Source organism: Psammomys obesus, unplaced genomic scaffold (assembly GCF_907164565.1).
Source record: "Psammomys obesus unplaced genomic scaffold, mPsaObe1.curated_primary_1811, whole genome shotgun sequence".
Taxonomy (NCBI): Eukaryota; Metazoa; Chordata; class Mammalia; order Rodentia; family Muridae; genus Psammomys; species Psammomys obesus.
In genome coordinates, this window is record NW_026596166.1 from 8,167,400 (window position 1) to 8,190,178 (window position 22,779).

General features: G+C 40.0%; 1 protein-coding gene across 1 annotated transcript in view; it reads right to left on the bottom strand.

Moving 5' to 3' along the window:
* Positions 1-22,779, bottom strand: part of Lrrc9 (leucine rich repeat containing 9) — a 117,362-nt gene that overhangs the window by 56,862 nt on the left and 37,721 nt on the right. The window contains exons 14-19 of the mRNA XM_055595314.1: positions 20,982-21,104; positions 19,879-19,982; positions 16,483-16,695; positions 11,484-11,603; positions 9,513-9,704; positions 8,164-8,289 (exon numbers count right to left, since the gene is read on the bottom strand). Of these exons, the coding sequence (XP_055451289.1) occupies positions 8,164-8,289; positions 9,513-9,704; positions 11,484-11,603; positions 16,483-16,695; positions 19,879-19,982; positions 20,982-21,104 (878 nt within the window). The remainder of the gene's footprint in view (positions 1-8,163; positions 8,290-9,512; positions 9,705-11,483; positions 11,604-16,482; positions 16,696-19,878; positions 19,983-20,981; positions 21,105-22,779) is intronic.

The following is a 22,779-nucleotide window of genomic DNA, read 5'->3' on the forward strand; positions in this document are numbered from 1 at the left end:
AGGCTGCTCCCCCCTCAGGGGGAAGTGATCAACGAGCAGGCCAATCAGATTATATCAGAGGCAGTCCCTCTTCCCATTACTATGAAACCCACTTGGACACTGAACTGCCATGGGCTACACCTGTGCAGGGGTTCCAGGTCATCTCCACGAATAGTCCTTGGTTGGAGTATGATTTTCTGGGAAGTTCCCTGTGTTCAAATTATCTTGTTCTGTTGCTCTCCTTGTGGAGTTCCCGTCCCCTCCAGCTCTTACTATTTCCCACTTCTTACATAAAATTCCATTCACTCTGCCCATCAGTTGGCCATCAGGCTCAGCATCTGCTTTGACAGTCTATACTGCAGAAGCTTTCAGAGGCCCTCTGTGGCAGGTTTCAAGGTTGTTTCCTGTTTTCTTCTGGCTTTCAGAGGTCCTCTGAAGCAGGTTCCGAGGTTGTTTCCTATTTTCTTTTTCTTCTGATGTCCATCCTCTTTGCCTTTCAGGATGGGGATTGAACATTTTAGTTAGGGTCCTCTCTTTTGCTTAGTTTGTTTAGATGTACAGGTTTTAGTGGGTTTATTCTATATTGTATGTTTATATGAGTGAGTATCTACCATGCGTGTCTTTTTGCTTCTGGGACAACTCACTCAGGATGATCCTTTCCAGGTCCCACCATTTACCTGCAAATTTCATGATTTCCTTATTTTTCATTGCTGAGTAATACTCCATTGTATAGATGTACCACAGTTTCTGCATCCATTCTTCAGTTGAGGGGCATCTGGGTTGTTTCCAGCTTCTGGCTATTACAAATAAAGCTGCTACAAACATGGTTGAGCAAATGTCCTTTTTGTGTACTTGCGCCTCTTTTGGGTATATGCCTAGGAGTGGTATGGCTGGATCTTGAGGAAGTGCTATTCCTAGTTGTCTGAGAAAGCGCCAGATTGGTTTCCAGAGTGGTTGTACCAGTTTACATTCCCACCAGCAGTGGAGAAGGGTTCCCCTTTCTCCACAACCTCTCCAGCATGTGTTGTCCCTTGAGTTTTTCATCTTGGCCATTCTGATGGGTGTAAGGTGAAATCTCAGGGTTGTTTTGATTTGCATTTCCCTAATGGCTAATGAGGTTGAGCATTTCTTTAAGTGCTTCTCTGCCATTCGATATTCCTCTACAGAGAATTCTCTCTTTAGCTCTGTTCCCCATTTTTTAAGTGGATTACTTGGTTTATTGCTTTTCAGCTTGTTTAGTTCTTTATATATATTGGATATGAGTCCTCTGTCAGATAAAGGGTTGGTGATGATTCTTTCTCAATCTGTAGGCAGTCGCTTTGTTTTGATGACGGTGTCCTTTGCTTTACAGAAGCTTTTCAATTTCATGAGGTCCCATTTATTGATTGTTGCTCTTAGAGCCTGTGCTGTTGGTGTTCTGTTCAGGAAGTTTTCTCCTGTACCAATGAGTTCTAGGGTATTCCCCACTTTTTTTTCTAGCTGATTTAATGTGTCTGGTTTTATGTTGAGGTCTTTGATCCACTTGGACTTCAGTTTTGTGCAGGGTGATAAGTATGGGTCTATTTTCATTTTTCTACATGTAGACATCCAGTTGGACCAGCACCATTTGTTGAAGATGCTATCTTTTTTCCATTGTATGGTTTTGGCATCTTTGTCAAAAATCAGGTGTCCATAAGTGTGTGGGTTTATTTCTGGGTCTTCTGTTCGATTCCATTGATCCACCATTCTGTTTCTATGCCAGTACCATGTAGTTTTTATAATTGTTGCTCTATAGTACAGCTCGAGATCAGGGATGGAGATACCTCCAGAAGATCTTTTATTGTAGAGGATTGTTTTAGCAATTCTTGGTTTCTTGTTATTCCATACGAAGTTGAGAATTTTTCTTTCCAGGTCTGTAAAGAATTGTGTTGGCAATTTGATGGGAATTGCATTAAATCTGTAGATTGCTTTTGGTAAGATGGCCATTTTTACTATGTTAATCCTGCCAAGCCATGAGCATGGGAGATCTTTCCATCTTCTCATATCTTCCTCTAATTCTTTCTTCAGAGACTTGAAATTTTTTTCATACAAGTCTTTGACTTGCTTGGTTAGGGTTACACCAAGGTACTTTATGTCATCTGTGGCTATTGTGGATGGTGTTGTTTCTCTAATTTCTTTCTCAGCCCTTTTGTCTTTTGTATACAGGAGTGCTACTGATTTTTTTGAGTTAATTTTGTATCCGGCCACTTTGCTGAAGGTGTTTATCAGCTGTAGGAGTTCCCTGGTAGAGTTTTTGGGGTCACTCATATATACTATCATATCATCTGCAAATAGTGATAATTTGACTTCTTCCTTTCCTATCTGTATCCCCTTGGTCTCCTTCGACTGTCTTATTGCTCTAGCAAGGACTTCCAGCACTATGTTGAAGAGATATGGAGAGAGTGGGCAGCCTTGTCTTGTCCCTGATTTCAGTGGGATTGCTTTAAGTTTCTCTCCATTCAGTTTGATGTTTGTTATAGGCTTGCTGTATATCGCCTTTACTATGTTTAGATATGTGCCTTGTATCCCTGATCTCTCCAGTACTTTAAACATGAATGGATGGTGGATTTTGTCAAATGCTTTTTCAGCATCTAGGGAGATTATCATGTGTTTTTTTTCTTTCAGTTTGTTAATATGGTGGATCACATTGATGGATTTCCGTATATTGAACCATCCCTGCATACCTGGGATGAAGCCTACTTGGTCATAGTGGATAATATCTTTGATGTGTTCTTGGATCCGGTTTGCAAGTATTTTGTTGACAATTTTTGCATCAGTGTTCATAAGGGAGATTGGCCTGAAATTCTCTTTCTTTGTTGAGTCTTTGTGAGGTTTAGGTACCAAGGTGATTGTGGCTTCATAGAATGAGTTTGGTAATGTTTCTTCTGTTTCTATTTTGTGGAATAGTTTGAAGAGAATTGGAGTTAGCTCTTCTTTGAAGGTCTGGTAGAAATCTGCGCTGAAGCCATCTGGTCCTGGGCTTTTTTTGAATAGGAGACTTTTGATGACTGCTTCTATTTCTTTGGGGGATATAGGACAATTTAATTGATTTACCTGGTCCTGATTCAGCTGTGGTGAGTCAAATCGATCAAGAAAATTGTCCATTTCATTTAGATTTTCAAATTTTGTTGAGTATAGACTTTGGAAGTAAGTCCTAATGATTGTTTGGATTTCCTCAGTGTCTGTAGTTATGTCCCCCTTTTCATTTCTGATTTTGTTGATTTGGGTGGTGTCTCTCTTCCTTTTAGTTAGCTTGGCTAAGGGTTTGTTGATCTTGTTGATTTTCTCAAAGAACCAGCTCTTGGTTTCATTGATTCTTTGAATTGTTTTATTTGTTTCTAATTTATTGATTTCAGCCCTGAGTTTGATTATTTCCAGCCATCTACTCCTTTTTGGTGTGTCTGCTTCTTCTCTTCTTCTTTTTCTAGGGTTTTTAAGTGGGCCATTAAGTTGCTTGAATGAGCTGTCTCGAATTTCTTCTTGAAGGCACTTAGTGCTATGAACTTTCCTCTTAGCACTGCTTTCATTGTGTCCCACAAGTTAGGGTATGTTGTGTCTTCATTTTCATTGAGTTCTAGGAAGACTTTAATTTCTTTCTTTATTTCTTCCCTGACCCAGCTGTCATTTAGTAACATGTTGTTCAGTTTCCATGTGTGTGTAGGCTTTTTGCTATTTCTGTTGTTGTTGAAGTCCAGCTTTATTCCATGGTGATCAGACAGGATACAAGGGATTATTTCAGTCTTCTTGTATCTGTTGAGGCTTGCTTTGTGACCAACTATATGGTCTATTTTGGAGAAGGTTCCATGAGGTGCTGAGAAGAAGGTAAATTCTTTTGTGTTTGGGTGTAAAGTTCTGTAAATGTCTGTGAGGTCCATTTGATTCATGACCTCTGTCAGAGATATTGTTTCTTTGTTTAATTTCTGTTTTGTTGACCTGTCCTTTGTTGAGAGTGGGGTGTTGAAGTCTCCCACTATTAATGTGTGGGGATCTATATGTGGTTTAAATTTTATCAATATTTCTTTTACAAATGTGGGTGCTCTTGTATTTGGGGCATAGATGTTCAGGATTGTGATGTCTTCCTGTTGGAATTTTCCCTTGATGAGTATGAAGTGTCCTTCCTCATCTCTTTCTATTAATTTTGGTTGAAAGTCTATTTTATCAGATATTAGAATGGCTACTCCTGCTTGTTTCTTGGGTCCATTTGCTTGGAAAGTCGTCTTCCAACCTTTTACCCTCAGGTAATGTCTATCTTTGTGTCTTAGGTGTGTTTCTTGTATGCAACAGATTGCTGGGTTTTGTTTATGTATCCATTCTGTTAATCTGTGTCTTTTTACTGGAGAGTTGAGTCCATTGATGTTGAGAGAGATTAATGACCAGTGGCTGTTAGATCCTTTGATTTTGATGTTGGCTGTGTTCATAAGGTTGTGTGCTTGGTTGCTTTTTGTTTTGCTGCAGTAAGGTTAATTATTTCCTGTGTTTTCTTGACAGAAGCTAATTTTCTTGGGTTGTATTTTCCCTTCCAGTATCTTCTGTAATGCTGGATTTGTGTGTAGGTATTGTTGAAATTTGTTTTTGTCATTGAATATCTTGTTTTCTCCGTCTATGAGGACTGAGAGTTTTGCAGGGTATAGTAGCCTGGGTTGACATCTGTGTTCTCTTAGGGTCTGCATGATATCTGTCCAGGCCCTTCTGGCTTTCATAGTTTCTGTTGAAAAGTCAGGTGTGATTCTAATGGGTTTGCCGTTATATGTTACTTGGCCTTTTTCCCTTGCAGCTTTTAGTATTTTTTCTTTGTTCTGTATACTTACTGTTTTATTTATTATGTGGAGGGAGGATTTTCTTTTCTGGTCAAATTTGTTGGGTGTTCTGTAGGCCTCATATATCCTTATTGGCTTCTCCTTTAACTTGGGGAAAATTTCTTCAATGATTTTGTTGAAAATATTTTCTGGGCCTTGGAGAAGGGAGTCTTCTTTTTCCTGTATTCCTATTATTCTTAGGTTTTGTCTTTTCATGTTGTCTTGGATTTCTTGGACGGTCTGTGTCAGGAATTTTTTGGATTTAACATTTTCTTTGACAGATACATCGATTTCTTCCATTGTATCTTCTACACCTGAGATTCTTTCTTCCATTTCTTGTATTCTGTTGGTTATGCTTACCTCTGTAGTTCCTGTTTTCTTCCCTAAATTCTTCCTCTCCATTATTTCCTCCATTTGTGTTTTCTTTAATTTTTCTAGTTCTATCTTCAGGTCTTGAGTTGTTTTGTTTACTTCCTTCACCTGTCTGCTTGTATTTTCCTCTTTCTCTTTTAGTTCCTTCAACTCTGTCTCTTTTATTTCTTTCAGTGATTTAATTATTTCTTCTCTGAAGGCCACAAGTTGTTTGGCTGCATCTTTCCGTATTTCTTCACGAATGGCCCTAATCTGCTTGTCTTTATCTTCCTCCATTTCTTTATGGATAGCCATGATCTGTTTGGTTTTATCTTCCTCTAATTCTTTACATATTTTATTTGTTTCCTCTATTATTCTCTTCATCAACATAGATGTAAGGTCATCTTCTTGATTTTCTATTATGCTTCATTGTTCAGGGCTGTTCGCCCCTCGATGGCTGGGTTCTGGAGATGCCATATTGCTCTGTCTTTTGTTGGTTGAGCCTTTACGCTGACCTCTACCCATTGGGCTGATTTAGGTGTTGGCTGTTAGTTTCTGTGCTTCCTGGAGTCCTGAGGTAGGGAGTATCCCCTTGGCCGGAAGATGATTTTTCCTGAAGGAGTCCTTCTCTGCTTTTTGGTTATGGTCACTGTATGGCCAGTGTTTCTCAGGAGTTGCCACTGCTCACCTCAGGTTTATAGCCCTGAGTAGTAGCTGTGGTCTATGTTAGGCAGGGGGGGATCTCCTCTTACCCATAGAATTTCTCAAGACAGCTGCCCCACTGCTGGGTTTCTTGTTATAAATTTAGTGTGCTGCTGCTCACTAAATTTCCATGTACAGTCCTCTTGAAGAAACTGCTGATTCCCTAGCTGTGGGGTTTTCTCCCAACAGGGAAACTCAGTCTGTTATCCTGGGGCACACAGTTCTGTCTGGGAAAGTGGGAGGTGCACTCAGCAAGTCTCTGGGCCAGAGGCTGATTGCTCCGCTCTGGACCTGGAGAATGTGCACCTAGGTTGAGTTGGCGCCTGGGGGCACTGCTCTGGTCTGGAGGCTGGGTGCCTCACTCTGGACCAGAAGCTGTGTGTCTCTGTCTGGGATGGCGGCTGCAGGTACTGCTCTGGTCCAGACGCTGTGGGTGCAGCTCCCCTGAAGGACCAGGGATTCCCACAGTTTTGACAGTCCAGCCAGGGACAACTGGCTGATCCCTGGCACAGTATCCAAGGGCTGCTGTAATGGCTCTCCGGCTCCTGCAGGTCCGAGGATGCAGCTGTGTGTCCCAGTGCCCCAGGGGAACTCAACAATGGCGGCAGAGCACAGCGCTCCTGCCTGCACTAGAGTCTGCGTGAGTCCAGAAAGTGTTTTGGTGCTGGGTCTCCTAAGCATTAGAGCTGCTGACCCCCTCCGCTGGGGGTTTCTTCCTGCCAGAGACACGCAGTCTGGTGCCCTGGTGCCCTGGTGCCCACAGTTCTATCTGAGGCGGTGAATCAGGCGCGCAGGCAGGGCTCCCTGCAGGCGCCTGTGTCCCGGCTCTGGGTCCGCGCTGGCTCTTGGGGTACCACGGAACCCGAGTCTTTTCCAGGGGATGTCTGGGTAACCTGGGGTCGGTCCCAATTGTTTCCTGCTCCGTGGGGTTATCTCTTGACTGGGAAATCCAGTCTATGGTGCTGTGGGCCCACAGTTCAGTCTGGGACCGTGACCAGATCGCGCTGGCGTATAGCCCCGGGCTGACGACCAAGCGCTTGGTGGAACCGGGATCTCTTCCGCAGTTTAGCCGGGTGAGTTAAAGCTGATTGAATCCCCCACCGTGGGGTATCCTCTCACCTGTGAAACACAATCACTTGTGTTTTATGGCCGTGAGTTCTGATTGCTGGTCACTGTGCCAATCCTGCTGTGCTGCTCCTCAGAATGAGAGTCCTCCTGGCGCCGCCATCTTGCCCCCATGAGGCTGATTCTGATCTCCTAAATGATCTTACTTTCTAACGAATCAAAAAATGATGCTTCCAGTGAAGTCTTAATGCATTTGCCCAAGCACTTTGAACTGAACGGCTGCTTCGTTCTGCAAAGGCGGATCTGTTTGTCTATCAAGCTCTCCCAGAGGTTCGGGTCTCTGTTGAGTCTTTGTTCTGGGCTGTTGTCTGTCTTCTAATTTGGTACCAGTATCACAGCTTAAACATTTTAGTTCTCTATTTCTATTGGTACAAATCTCTAAGTCTTTCTTAATACATTAATTATATTTTTTTATCAACAAATGTTTTCTTCCCTTCATTTTGATTAGATCAAAAACCAATTGTTATGTCGTTTAAGGAATTAACATTCAAGTATCCCAGGATATGGGATAGAGGAGACTTGGGGGGTAAGGAGACTGGGAAAAAGAGAGGGAGAAGAAGGTGCCTTCAGTTGTATTGTATAAGAGAATAAAGAAAAAGAAAAAAAAGAAAGAAAAAAAAGAGATTGAGATAGAACTATTTCTGAGTGTTGGGATCAAACCCAGGCTCTAACCCAAGCTGAGTGCTTGCCACTAATCTACATCCCCGATACCCAAAGTGCAGGGTTCTCTGTCTGTATAACGTAGGTGTTTCTGTCCCCACAGGCTGACATGTTAGCTTTGTATTTAGCCAGGTATATATAATACCGAGTCTAAGTCGATCCGGTGCTAAATGCTCTCTCAAAGCCTCCTAACCTTACTCTGTACACAAATACTGCTTGTTTTCTCCCAGCCTCTAGAAAGGACTCAGTAAGTTCACGTGAGTAGAAAAAAAGTCACCCTAGAGATAGTGGGGTGGTGGTGGTGACATTTGGGGCTGTTCCAAGAGAATTCATAAGGCCCGTGGGCATTTATGGGGGGTGAGTATGGGAGGTACATTGAAGCAGAAACACTGGCAAGTGGTAAGATCAGTGTATGCTGATTTTTAACGATGTGCTGGAGAGAATACCATACTTAATGAAAGAAAAAGAGCATGAAGAGTATTATTTGTATTTTTCCACCTAACACAGGGAATAGTAGCCTATGGCCTCCAACCTGAGTAATCTTTGTTCCACTAATGAACTTCAGAGCTGCTCTGGTTTCTTCTTCAGAGATGAGGAGTCCATCTAAGTGCGTGAGCGTCTTTAGTCTGCCAATAACACTCAGCCTCAATGTGGCTGGCTTGGGAAAAAATATCAAAAAGTTAATTTTCATAAAACATCACATGTGTTATGATAGGGGAAAGTAGCTCTTCCTTTCTTTCCACATAACTGAAAACTGTACCTCTCTTTTCTTGTTATATTTCCAAAACTAAAGACTTAATTTACTTTCCTAAATAATAGTTGGAATTAAATTATGTAAAGACAAATCTTTCTTTTTCAAAGTGTGAGTGTACCGCTCTGGCAGGGAGATCCCAGGCGCTATTGGAAAGTGTCTGGTGAAAAGGATTATGGGAACCACAGTGGTGATTCTTGCTTATGGAATGGACAGTAAGCCAGGGAGCTTGTGCTGGACTCAGAATGGGTCTCCTCTTTCTGACGTCCAACTTGACTACAGGGAGATAGTGACCATTTGAGAAGTCTGCTTTGGCAAAAAACCAGACCACACCAAACCAAATTGTTATTGTTTTACTTAGCTTAAAAGAACAAATTTAATGGTATAAATTTAGTGATATGGTACACTTAATTGAACCAGTCATTTTACTAGGACTTTTAACACAATAAAGACAGTCTTACAATGTTATTTAACTATTTATTCTTGAGATGTAGTCTCACTACAGAACCTAGGTTGGCCTTGAATTCGCAACCTTCTTGCTTCTGCTTCTCAAGTGCAGAACCTGGCTCCATGAACATTTTAGAAGACATGAAGAAGGTTCTTAAAAGTATAAATTGGGACTCATTTAACGTAATTGGCATTAGCCTCAGTCATATTATTAACATGAATAATAATTTAAAAATATTCAAATCTCCTTCTATAACAGTTTGATTTTATGATTCAAGTTTATGAAGATACATGATCTGTACATTTTAGAGAGAATAAGTAACGGAGATTGCAAAGTAAACCCATATGTTTATTATCCAGAGTTTAGAATGCTGTTCCCTTCTTAAAGGTATGCTTCCCTCACTGTATCATTTTAGTCTTGGCTCCTGCGTCATTGTAAAAACATTCTAACACACCAACATAGGAATTCTCTGCAAATTTGCAAATGGCAAGAATGCTTTCGAACTGTCACAGGTTACAGGCTATCTGGCATGACAGCACAGCCTTTTCTTACAGGAACGTGTGAGTCATTAGACCGCCACTCCAAACACGCCCATCAGGGACTAACGGAAGCACAGGAAGGAGCCTGTCCTGGCTACCACCGAGCGGCCGGCGTGGCAGAGAGTGCGCCCGCGGCTGCATACCTTTTGCCAGGGGTTGTGCTGGATGTCGAGGGTGAGGAGGCTGGTGGTGTGCTTGCACAGCACGTTGATCTCATCGCCGGTCTTCTTCAGCTGGTTCCAGCTCAGGTCCAAGTGCTTCAGTTTCATCAGGCCCCTGAATCCCTCGAGCGTTATCACGTGGTTGTGACTGGCGTCCAAATACTCAAGGTTGTACTGCGGCACATACAAACAGGAGCGAGGCTGACTCAGGGTTTGTGTTTACCGAGTGCTTCTCTTCGCTTCTTTAAACACATCACACATTATTATTACTATTTTTAACACTCACAGAAAACCTACGCCAGAGTCACGCTGCCAAAGTGGTGGCAACACACTGGGGTAGCCATTCCAGTCATTCTCAGTTCAGCCTTTACTCATGGAGCATGAAAGACCCCCAGGGCGGATTATGAATTTGGGAGAAGACAGGGGCCGTGGATGAGTTAGCTGTTCAGTTCGACTGCAGCTTTGACAGTGAGGGAATCAACATCTCCGTCACACACACACACACACACACAAAGCAAATCCTCCTTAGAGACGAGCATAGGTTCTCTGACCTCTCTGAACACAGAGCCGCTGGGTCTTGTTTGCAAGAGGGCAGGCAGACAGCGACTTGCAAGCTAAACTTTGTTGGCCACAACAAAACAAAACAACACAAAACAAAACCCCATATGTCTTTACACCTAGGCATCTGGTTATATTGTTGAAATGGCTTCACTTATAGAGTACATCTTAAGAGACAATTTTAATTTTATTCTGTAATTTTCTATTTCAGAGATGCAATTTTCTAAAGCTGGGCCTAATGGTATAGGCCCATGATTCTGCTCCTTGGGTGGCAAGGCAGGAAGATAAGAAGTTCAAGGCCCCAGCGCTCTGCAGAGGACACTCAGGGCTAACAGAGGAAATTTGTTGAGAACCTGTCTGAAATAAGAAGTGAAAAGGAGGGTCCAAGGTGGAGTGTTTACTTAGTATGTGAAAGGCCCTGAGCTCAACCCCCAACACTATATTAAAAAATGTGAACGGCTTTAAACAAGTTTTTAATAATAAAATTAACATATCTATTGAACGTTTGAAAAATTAATAAATAAATAAATAACTGGAAAACATTTGTAAATCTATTGCTACGAAGAACTGAAATTTTTTTATTTGCATGTATATACTTCACTATCATTTTGTATGTATTTAAGATTTTCACATATCATTTTGTATTATCCAAAATAAATTTTCATAACTGCATGTCATAATATTTAGACCATTGCTATTTCTAATTGTCTTAAGCATTACACTAGGATGTTTTACATTTCTAATTGTTGTCAACAGTGCAACAGACAGCTTCTACGCTGCGACTTCTTAGAACTGAAATTTTTCCAGATGAACAATGGGGAATGATACAGGATACACAGAAAAATCTTTAAAAGAAACTTAAAAGGTATAAAGATGGGATTTCTACAACGAGATAACATGCTTTCTATTTTCCTAGACTGTTTGTACACTGTCTCTGAAATAATGATAGATTATTAGAAATAAAATAACTGATTGCCAACAATAAAAATGAACCTTTCTTAAAATGGTAAAGCCAAATGATTGTAATAGGAAGTACACCTCAATGACAGTATACTTGGGAAAAGGGCAGTGAGAGGACGGGTAGGGGGAGCAGCACAGTGGGGCTTTGGCCCTAGATAGCAAACACCCCTCTTTCTGTGAGGGCTCCTTAAGAGGCTCTAACCCTTACATTTGCATTGTTTACTTTAATATATCTTAATTTCATTTCGCTGTAAACAATAAGACCTTCTAATTAACACAGTGACCCCTCATACCACGCATTAGAGTCCCTAGAACACATTCATCTCATAACTGAACAGTTCTCTCTTTTGACCAACACTTTCTCCTCCTCTAGGTCCAGGCTGTCACCCTACTTCTGTGTGTTTGGGTTTGTATTTACATGTCAGGAGCTCTTACCAAATGGTACACATCATCTAAGCAAGTAAACTCATTAAAGCTAATGTTCAGCTTTCGGAGTCCAGTCAACTTGGAAAGCTCTCTCAGTCTACTCAAGCTGTTCCCATGCAGATTCAGATTCTGGAAGCAAAATAAAATGTAAATTGAAAAATAAAATACATTACTTCGTGTGACACAGTCTAGGCGTTACTGTCTAACATATTCAGAATAACTATCAATGCTTTTTGGCCATTTGGGTAAGATCAAGTGTAGAATAAGTAAAGCACCTACAACAACGCAAACATGAGACCATGGCAGTTTTGAATAACCTTCAGAGAATGCCTAGTAGATATGCTATGTCATGCTGAAAGCTAAAAATAGTTTGTAGCAACACGACAGGGCCTGGTATGTGATCAAATGACTTCCTACTTGCTCTAAGTTTGTTAATAACTAGCAAGAAATTCTTTTTAGTGAATAAATATATTGGTTAGGGTATTTGTTAGGGAAGACCTGATTCTCAGGCTAGCCAGTGAACGACGGAGGCTCACACAATTTTAGACATTAGACAGAAAACCTCACAGGAAAGAGGTGACAAATGTGCACCATGACCGAGCCACTGGACCAAGGGAGAGCATCTGAGGGTCTTGAAACAGGCAGACAGAACATGAGAGAAGGAGATGAGGGGACATCTAAGACCATGTCTACATCAGAGGTTGGTCCAGCCCTCCCCTCTTCATCTCATCCTCAGATGCACAGAACAAATGTTACTCCAGTTTTATGTTTAGAACTGCTCATGGTGCCTGAAGGCTTCTCTGTCTTCAGGGGTCACTGTTATGAGTGGCTTAAAGCGAAGAGGTATTTAAGGATAGACTACAAAGTGAGCAACGGCACAGGAAAGTGTCCAGTACAACCACAGTAGTCACAAGTGACATTGTGGAATGATGTCAGCCGTGGTCACACATTGTGGGGACAACTGAGTTCCTCACGGGGAGAAGCAACTGCATTCCTAATAGCATTAAAAATAAGCTAACCTTGGGATGAAAGGTGAGGTTTGTGCACACTTTTCTGAAAGTCAATGATAGAGGGTATAGATGCATCATAGTTAATTTATCAACAATGGAATTCATCATCTTTTTTTTTTTTAAGTCTGCCTGGCTTAGGAGAGTCACCATTACTGAGCACCCCTTCCCTTCTTTTCCATATAGATTTGACTATAGAAATATTTCTCATGCCAGCCGTTCATGTCTTCACCCACACCAGTGCCTCAGACTGAATGATGCCTCTTTGGCCCACTCCTACAGTTCCTACTGGATCTTTAGACCACCAGCCTGACTGCCGTTAAGTTTGCCCACAAGAAACAGAAGTTAGGACCTTTAGAAGAAAGATTCTGTTCCTTGAAAACTAAAAACTTCTGAATTTGGCTTTCAAAACTCATCTTAACGTGGCTCCAGCCTCCTAAATTTTATGCCTCGGGTTCATTCATCTTTCTTGAATTCCGACATACATATTTGTCTTCCACCGTCACAAACACTGTATTTGAGTCAGAACGAAGCTCCCAGTGTTCCCACAGATACAAGCATCTTTTAAAACTATGTTCCTGTAAGAAAGTCTGATAGCTATAAACAAGTGGATTTCTCATATCCTTAAACAATGCACATTCAACTCATCTCTAAAAGCTGTCCCAGGATTCCCACCTTCCTACATTCGCTTATATACATATTCACTAAACTAGACTGATGTTGTTGAGGTATGGAAAATAGCTTATTAATTTTTAATACTGTCCAGGTTACTTTTTGTCAATTTGACACACACTGGAGTTATCTGGAAAAAGGAACCTCAGTTGGGAAAAATGCTTCCATCAGATTGCCTGTAGGCAGGTCTATGAAGTGTTTTCTTGATTAATTATTGATGTAAGAGGGCCCATGTCATTTCCAGGGCAGAGGGGACCACCCTGAACTGGTCGTTCTGGGCGGTGTAAGAAAGTGGCTAAGTGAGTCATGGAGAGCAAGCCAGTAGGCAGCACTCCTTCATGGCTTCTGCATCAGCTCTTGCCTCCAGCTTCCTGTCACGGCTTCTTCAGGTTGGACTGTAAAGCTGTAAGTGGAAATTAACTGTTTCTTCCCAGGTGGCTTTTGGTTATAGTGTTTGTCAAAACAACAGAACTCTAACTAGAACAAGTAACTAATGGTTAATTCACTGATTTAGGTATAGCCAATTCAGAGCAAACTGTAGGTGAAAAAGTAAATATAAAAGCCAGGTTTACAACAGACAGCTCTAATTTTGGCACTTGACTGTCCACTAAAAAATATATAATTCAGTGTCATAAGTTATAGGGGTATATTTAAGTTTATTTTTATAAATTTTATTTAGTTTTCTGATGATAATAAAATTAGTAGATTAACAGGAAAATGCACTCTGATTTTTTTTTTTTTTTTGTATTGGCACATACCCCAAAAGGACAGAAAAGACAAAATGTCTAGAAATTCTTACTATGATAGTGAGGACTCTTTTTAGAAGCCCCAGAAATTACTGGTTTTGTGCAGTATGGTTAAATTCAAAGCTAAAAAGCCTATCCATATTTGTTACAAATGTCAATCAAATGCAAAGAAATCCCCAGCAGGCCACATGCTATCAAGTTTATTTGCTCCTATTTTCTGTTTTTCATTTACAGCAGCCGCTTTCTGTTTTCTTGGTGTTTATTTAATCCCTTTAAGTGTAGAGAGCCACGCTGCAGGGGCTCAGTCCAGCCAGGTGCATTCGTCTTTTTAGAAACTTTTCGTTACTAAACTTTATCATAAAAATGCACCACTCTCATGGAAATCTCAGCATTGTAGTTCAAGATAGTTTTCTCAACACGTTGACTGAGAAGGCCACTTCCGTAATTACCATTCTGCGATTTGACAACACAGTAGATGATGAAAGCCCCTGAAGTGATAACCAGTAGAAACCCACTTAACCTCAACTATATTTAAAGGTCCAGCGGACGGTGGCACAATGAACATGAACACAGTTTCCTAACAGTCTGAGAGACATGTATTCTGAAATTAGTCATTTTGGGAATAGAACTGCCAGATTCCCTCCTTTTCAACTTGGAGCTGTCACTTTAGGGTTTTCTTCTTGAACAATGAATCTAGAGACATGTCATGGCAGTCATGTAATTAAGTTCAAAGATCGAAGTCATTTCTGCATCTTTATCTGTGTTTTAGCACTCATAGTGCCTACAGTGGGATAATGCTACGTAGGGAAAGAAAAACCTGGTTTCTCAAGGTACATCCACCTACTACTCCTGGAAGTTCAAGCAGCAACCCAGTGTCTCTGGCTTATGTGCGTGCACACACACACACACACACACACACACACACACACACACACACATTTTGAACTAGTAACTAAAGAACATCTAGTGTGTCCCTCACACTGTGTTGTGTATTGGAGTTGATGGTCATCCATGGAGTTCTTATGGGTAATTTAAGAAGCCATATCCATCCTTTCCTAAGATACCTCTGTGTCTACTGTAGGAACGCTACGGTAGAACGCTACAATGTGTTAGGAACGTTAACACATTGAGGAGCTTAAGTAGGATTGTCTGAGGGGGGACTGGTCAGACGGTCAGATGTGCATCTTGAGAAGATCTTGAGTGGAGTGGACATGAGGTCTGGGCTTTGTTGCCCTCTGGATTACCTATCCATACTCTTAGTTATTTTCAAGGAAGACTGTGCTTCCTCTGGTTCTGTTCTTCCATATGTGGGTCTGGGAGATCGAACAAGAGTCATCAGGCTTGGTGGCAAGTGCCTGGCTGGCTGAGCCACCTTTCCCGCCCTGAATTTTATTTAGTTATATGTTGATTAGCAAATTACAATGTGAGTTTCTGGAGTTTCAGAACTGTCCTGGTAGGTAAAGGAGCCCTGGTTAGGAGGCTATGACAGTAGTGTAGGTCAGAGATGATGGCAGTTTGGAAATTGTGGTAGCAGCACATCTGAACTGGCAAGTCTTAAAGTCAGAGATGCAGGTAGGTTACTATCTCAAGTAGAGCTGACTCTTGTACAATATATCACTCTAACCAGGGTATAATATGTCACTCAAATGAGTAGTTCAAATTCTGTTGATACATTGATAAAAATAAAACCCATATACCTGATTATTAATACTAGAAATGGACTTGGAGCTTTTTGCTTTCACCTTAATCATTTAAAGAGAAATTAATGATCATTCAGAATAAAATTGCTTGCTTACTGGAAAGCCACTTCAAACTAAAATCTGTACACCTAAAGAAACTAACCAAGAGGGAGGACTCTGACTAATATGCTCAATCCCCATCCCGAAAGGCAAAGAGGATGGACATCAGAAGAAGAAGAAAACAGGAAACAAGTTAGGAACCTGCCACAGAGGGCCTCTGAAAGGCTCTGCCCTGCATACTATCAAAGCAGACGCTGAGACTTATGGCCAACTGTTGGGCAGAGTGCAGGGAATCTTATGAAAGAAGTGAGAAATAGTAAGATCTGGAGAGGACAGGAACTCCACAAGGAGAGCAACAGAACCAAAAAATTTGAACACAGGGGTCTTTCCAGAGACTCATATTCTAACCAAGGACCATGCATGGAGATAACCTCAAGTGACTATTGAACACCCAACACATGGCTAGAGTGAATTAAGACATGACATCGGTAGACAGTACACTCTAAAATTAAGACTTATGCTAATATGTCTTCTTAATTATCTTAATGATTGAATGTTGAAATATTTTACATGTTTGGGTTAAGTAAAGCGTATCATTAAAATGAGTTTTGCCTTAACAAAACTGTGAAAAAGTGATTGGAAGACTCAGAATTACAGATGTGGTCCTCACCTGGTTCTCACTGGAGAACACTGGTCTAGGCTACATACAAAGAAGGGACTGGGTGCTTTTCAATCAAATTATATGATTCTTGGCAACATCAGGCAGTAACTTTAGACTCCACATACTAGATTCAAATTTCAAGTTCAAGTTTCCTCTTTCCAGTTTTATTCCCACAATACTCACCACAATATGGCTGTAAATGTTAGTCTTAGCAAGGGAAATGATAGTCTTATCATCCAAACTAATGAGTTTTGAGCGGGGCTTAATCCTGGGCTCCATCTTCAGAACTTCTTCATCAAATTTCAAATCTTGTGATAGCACTGATCCTTCAGAATATTTTTTGCCATCTTCTAGAATAACGTTGTTTAAGGTAGAAAATAAAGAGTGAACTTTGACCTAAAACATAATTCAAATTCAAATAAAAAATTCAGTTATTTGTTATTTTGAAATTTGTTATTTTGAAAATCAAATAGGCTATATAGAAAATAATTGACTTTTGCAGTTATGAAACTATATCTAGAATAATAAAAACAACTTTATTAAGTATATATTCAGATTGTGAGCTATGCATGAATGAGCCTATTCTCACCCATAAAGATTTTTCAAAACTGGCAAGAAATATATTTAAAATATTTTATGACATAGAACAGAAACAAGGGTCTAGAAATTATCAGACATAGAGCAGAAGGGATTGAGGTGGCATGTAAGAGTGGAAATGTGACTTCTACAAAAACAAACAAACAAACAAACAAACAAACACATATGCAGGTGATAACATTTAAGACCAGATTCAAAGAAGTCTGATGTTTGGAGTAAATAGATAAAAGCAGAAGCCTACCCTTTGTAGTTATCAGGTGAAAAGTAACTATAGCAGGAACTGTGAATGAATGAATGAGTACAAAAGGAACTGACCCTAGAAGAAAACAAAATAATTAACCAGAGGAAAAAATTTTAATCTGGGAGAATACGGAATCTTCAATAAAATATAAGACACTATAGAAAAGAATAGGATAAATACTATCATAAATATAAAAACTACTAAAATAAAAATGTTTAATAAGTACTAAGAAGCCAAATGAATGTAACCGCAGATTAAATTATCATCCTGATCCTGGAAGCCAGTATATTTCTGGAAGAAATATTCAAGAGCAAACAATTAAGAGATGCAATATAAGAAAAGAAAGAAAGAAAGTAATTTCCACAACCTTTAAACATCAGTTCAGACCCCCCAACCCCAGTATGGATTTCAAAAGACTTAATGGAGAGCTGAAAAGAGTAATTGAAGGAACTAAGAGAAGAAAACTTCCCAGAAGGGAAGATAAACTAAACCATCAAATTTAAAGAGCTCAGGATGGTGAACAGTAAGCATGATGTCTGGCTGTCATCACTAAACTGTCTGGACTGCCCTCCTGTTGGCTTCTTTGTTATATCTGAGCTTTTTTTACCATTATAAGAATGGTAAAAAAAAAAAAAGAAAAGAAAAGCAAAGCTCAGGATTATGCTTTATGCAAAAATATTAAAGAACTGTATGTAGAGGAAAGTATGAGGTCATACTCGAATAAATGAAGTAAGACATTATGATGCTAGACAAGAAATAGTTCATTGGGTAAGAGCACTTGCTTTGCTCAGGAACCTGAGTTAAAATACCCAGCACACTGTAAAAAAGCTGAGCGTGGCTACGTATGCCTGCAACGCCAGCACTGGGAGGCTGGGACAGGGGTACCCAGGAGCTAGCTCAAATGGTGAGTGAGTTTCTGGTTCAGGGAGAGATCCTGTCTCAAAGCAATAAGGTGGATTTAATAGAAGAAGACACCTGATGATGTCCTGTGCTGGCCTCACATTCATGTGCACAAACTAGACATGCATATCACGCACACACCCCAAACCCACAAACAATTCACCCTAAATGAAGTTTCAAATTCAATAACATTTCAATCAAACCTTAGTGGGAATTTTAAAACAGAACTGGTAAACTGATTATAGAGTTTGAGAAAAATCACTCAAGAATTTCTTACAAGGTTTTTAATTAGAAACTGATGAGCAGATTCTAATTTTTTTAGGAATAAAAATGTTCAAGAATAGATGAGGACAGTTTTTTTAAAAGATGGGGCAAGAGAATTTATCCTATTATATATTAAGACACATTATTAAGATTGTATTTAAGCAAAACAAATGTGGTCAGAACCCAAAGCTAGACAAATCACTCAGTGGAACAGACTAGGAATTTATACATAGCTTCCTTAAATGTTAAAATAATTTTAAGAAGAAAGATAGTATTTCAAAACACAGCAAAAAGGATGAGTAAATAGTATCCAATAAAACAAATGGATTAATCCCCAATTCACATAATGTAATTTAAAAATCTGAAAGTTTCAAAATAAGCTAAATAAGTATTGAAAAAAAAAAACAATATTTATTATAAGACTTTTGAAAAGAGATGTAGAATTCAGAATCCACACTGGGAAAGATTGAGAGAGATGAAATGTATAAGTTACACATTAAAATGGTAACTTTTGTTACAATTAAAATTAAAAGAAAATAATTGCACTATGAAATAAAGTATTAATATCCACAATACATAATTTAAAAAACCAGCATGAAAAAAAAGTTTTATAGAAGTAATCCAAGAATATAACTGTAACTTGTAATGTTGTAATTCTAAGCATATGAAATTTGGAATATTTTGCATTTTGCTTAAGGGAATGGAAAAAAATTGATAAGTGTACCATGCTGGCAAGGTAAGGTCACACATACACACACACACACACACACACACACACACACACACACACACACACACAGCATTTAAATAAACAAGGCCTACCACTCTCTGCTGGAAACACGTAAAATGGCCAAACCTTTGTGAAAGAAACGGATAATGCCAAAATGAAAAATGCATTTATTTGTGGACTTTCTAATTTTCTCTATAGCTCTCTCTTGCATGGGAACATTTATGGTCATATAGACACCTTTATAATAATGTTCACTCAGATAGTATTTTAAATCGTTAAAACTACGTACAACCTGTAATTGTTACCAGCACAGGAGAACTTAATCAGTTTTTCCAAATAGTATACAGCCACAGAAAGCAGAAATTATACATCTCTGTGCAGCGAAACAAAATATGTTCACAATGTAGTGTGAAAAGCAGGACTTGGAGCTTGATTCTGCTAGCTAAGGCTGTGTGTGTTGTCATTTGTGTCACTAGGAAAGGATTGAAAACAAACCCACAAAACTCTTAGGTGGGCGCATCGGTAAAAGCTAGGGGCGGGAGGTTACGATGGTGGTAGCTTTCCAGGTTCATTCTATAGGCATCCATAGGCTTTGACTCTTTCCCAGGGAGACTGCAGCTGTATAATCTTATGAGGTGCTCACATAATAAATGCATTCAGATGCCACGATGCCATGCTTTGAAAGTTCATTCCTTCACAGAACAGCCATTGTACCTGCACACACATGCACGCACAGTACCAATAAGCGTATATAATTACAAGCTGGACATAACATTACTGGATTTCAAGTTATTCCACTCCAAGTTAAGACATTCGTTGTTTTTAAAAGTTGTAAAACAATGCATACCATTGTGGTATACTCAAATTCAACAATGTACTCTGGCAAAACAAGGTCATGGTCAAAGACAAACCACTTGTACTGCCGAAAGCTGCAATCGCAATTTCTTTGTCCTATCATAGAATCTAGAGTAAACAAACAAACAAACAAAATCAAACAAGACAAAAACACAAAATACAGTAAACCTTTATTACTCCAACATAGATGAAGTAACCGCAAACCCTTCCTAACAACTTCCCACAACCATAAAAAGCTTCCTGTGCCCTGACCCGGATGTCAGGACAGTCACAGCCCCTGTCCCTGCAGAGCAGGCTTGACTCTTAGGCTCACCATTTTCCTCTTCTCTTTTCATTTTACCAGTGAATAAATCGCCGTGGAGTCTGGATAGATTGAGTGCTCTAAGAGCTTTAATAAGGTTCTTTTTAAAATCATTTGGAAACCAATACATTGATACGTTTGTAAGTACACACTCACACATGAAACCCTCCATTCCCATGGCTTCTGCAGAGCAGAAGGTGGGTTTTTCTTTTTTTTAAGAAAAATGTCTGTAGTGAAATGTCTGTAGTAACTGTAACTATATTTAACTAATTTAACATGTACAGATTTTTCTTGTCACTGTTCCTGAAACAATAAATACATCTATCATTTTGAGCATTTCATTGTTAGTACATTAGGTCTTAAAGCAATATGGAGATGGTGTCATGTACCGGGAAAGACGTGTAGATGCCATGTGGATGCCATGCTATTTAATATAAAGGACTTGGGAATCCGGGAAGTTTGATATCTATAGGTGTGTGTGTGTGTGTGTGTGTGTGTGTGTGTGTGTGTACTCTAAAAACAATTCCCCACAGATACTGAGAGTTAAGTGTGTAGGTTAGTATATACAAATACACCCCTCCCATAAATAATAGTTAACTGGTGAAATAAAGTACGTACATATACCATTGATATGAATAACAGAAAAGTCATTAACATTCAGAAGTAGGTTTTCATAGAGAAGTTTATAGGTCTGGTTAGGTAGAGGTTAGACCATTAGCTATAAGTGTTGTAGTAGGTGGGGATGTTTTGCATTGAGGGTAAGAAATGGCATGTTTTCTTTCCAGCAGACATACTTAAGACGTGCCTCTGAGGAATGAACACAGAGTTGACCATGGGATAGTTGGCTTTACTGATGGGCTCCTCGTCACGAGCCTGGACACTCTGGCCAAGAAAAACCTTTGCAATGATGATGGTGCCTAAATATGAAAAAACAAAACAAAACAAAACAGAGGTGATTTTAACAAATATGGTCTTAACAGATTTCCAACATAATGTTTATTACCCTCAGTGCTCTGTAAAGGCAGAGGCCATGGCTCTCTTTCTTGCTACTGTATAGAGCTCAACACATAACTTGATTCAAAATAAGAGGTAGGACATATCTGTTGAAGAGATTTACTGGTCCTAAAAGAAATACGGTAATCGCAGTGAACAAATTTTAAGGGCTGGGCATGCTGGCTCACACTTAGAATCCCGGCACTTAGGTGGCAGAAGCAGGATCCTTACAACTTTTAGACCAGACTTCCACTACATACTGAGCTGTAGCTACATACAGACTACTGGAATATTGGATAGAAAAGAACCCCCATAAACAAACAAATAAAACTATAAGGAGACTAGGAATGAACACAGTAATTTAGCAATGCCTCTGGTGTGTGTGTGAGTGTGTGCATTCGTGTGTGTGTGTGTGTGTGTGTGTGTGTGTGTTTGTGTGTTCTCTTCTATTCTGTAGGTCCCAGGGACTGAACTCAGGTACCTGCTGAGACATCTTGGCATCTCCTCCACCTGAGATCTAACAGGTACTAAATATATATATATCTACTGAATGGAAGGGCATTTCTTTCTTCACAGATTCTTGAGAGCCTTATCATCTGCTGACTCCTGAAGATTCCAATGAGTCAGAAAAGCTGAAAAAACTCTAATCATCACATATAACTAATGATTATTTTTCAGTATTTTGTTTTTATTTATGTATGTGTACGTGTGCCTGAGTGCGGGTTTGTGCACATGAGATCAGTGCCTGTGGGGTCCGGAAGAGGGTGTTGGAACCCCTAAAACTGGAGTTTCGAGGTGGTCATGAACCGCCCATGTGGAGGCTGGCACTGCACGATGGTCCTCTGGACCGGCAGCAGGGCTTCCCCCATTAAGCCGTCTCTCTAGTCCTGATTCTCTACTTCCACTATACACAAGATATGAAATGACAATCAGGCAAACCTATTTTAGGAAGCAGATTTCAGAACATAGTAAATATGAGGGTTTGTAATAATGGCAATGGAAAGGAACAGTTTAAAAAGCACGAGGCTGATTTTTTTTCCCCTGGCTTAGCAATTAGCTCGGTTTCTGGTGGTATTTAACTACACAAAGGTTGTAAGCGACGCATAGCTTACACTTGCCATGAACCATCCCAGCAGAAGTGTGGTCTGGATCCTGCAACGCTATTCTGGAAGAAGCGGTACATGCTTGAGTGCTGCTTGGCCAGGCCTTCAGCCCGAGGCTTTGGGCATGCCAGGCATGCATTCTCCTACCACAGCAGGTGTCCTGGCTGAGGACAAACTGAAGATCTGCCTGCCCAGTGCTCAGTAAGTTGATAAGGTAATTGAATAGGCACCCTAATCCGCAGCCTGATTATTCTCTTCATTGTATGCATTCGTACTTCATATTTATGCTTATGGTAGTAACTGTGATTTATATTTAACTAATTTAACTGTGTGGTTATTGGTATTTGTAGGCACTATGTAGGAGAAACTCTCTTCCACAAACCAAACAGTGCCCAACACTCAATAAGCATTTAATCAGTACACGAGGAACTGAGGAATGAAGAGTGGATGGGGAGGGAAGAGCAGGCATGGTGAGCTGACCATTTCCCTCAGCCTG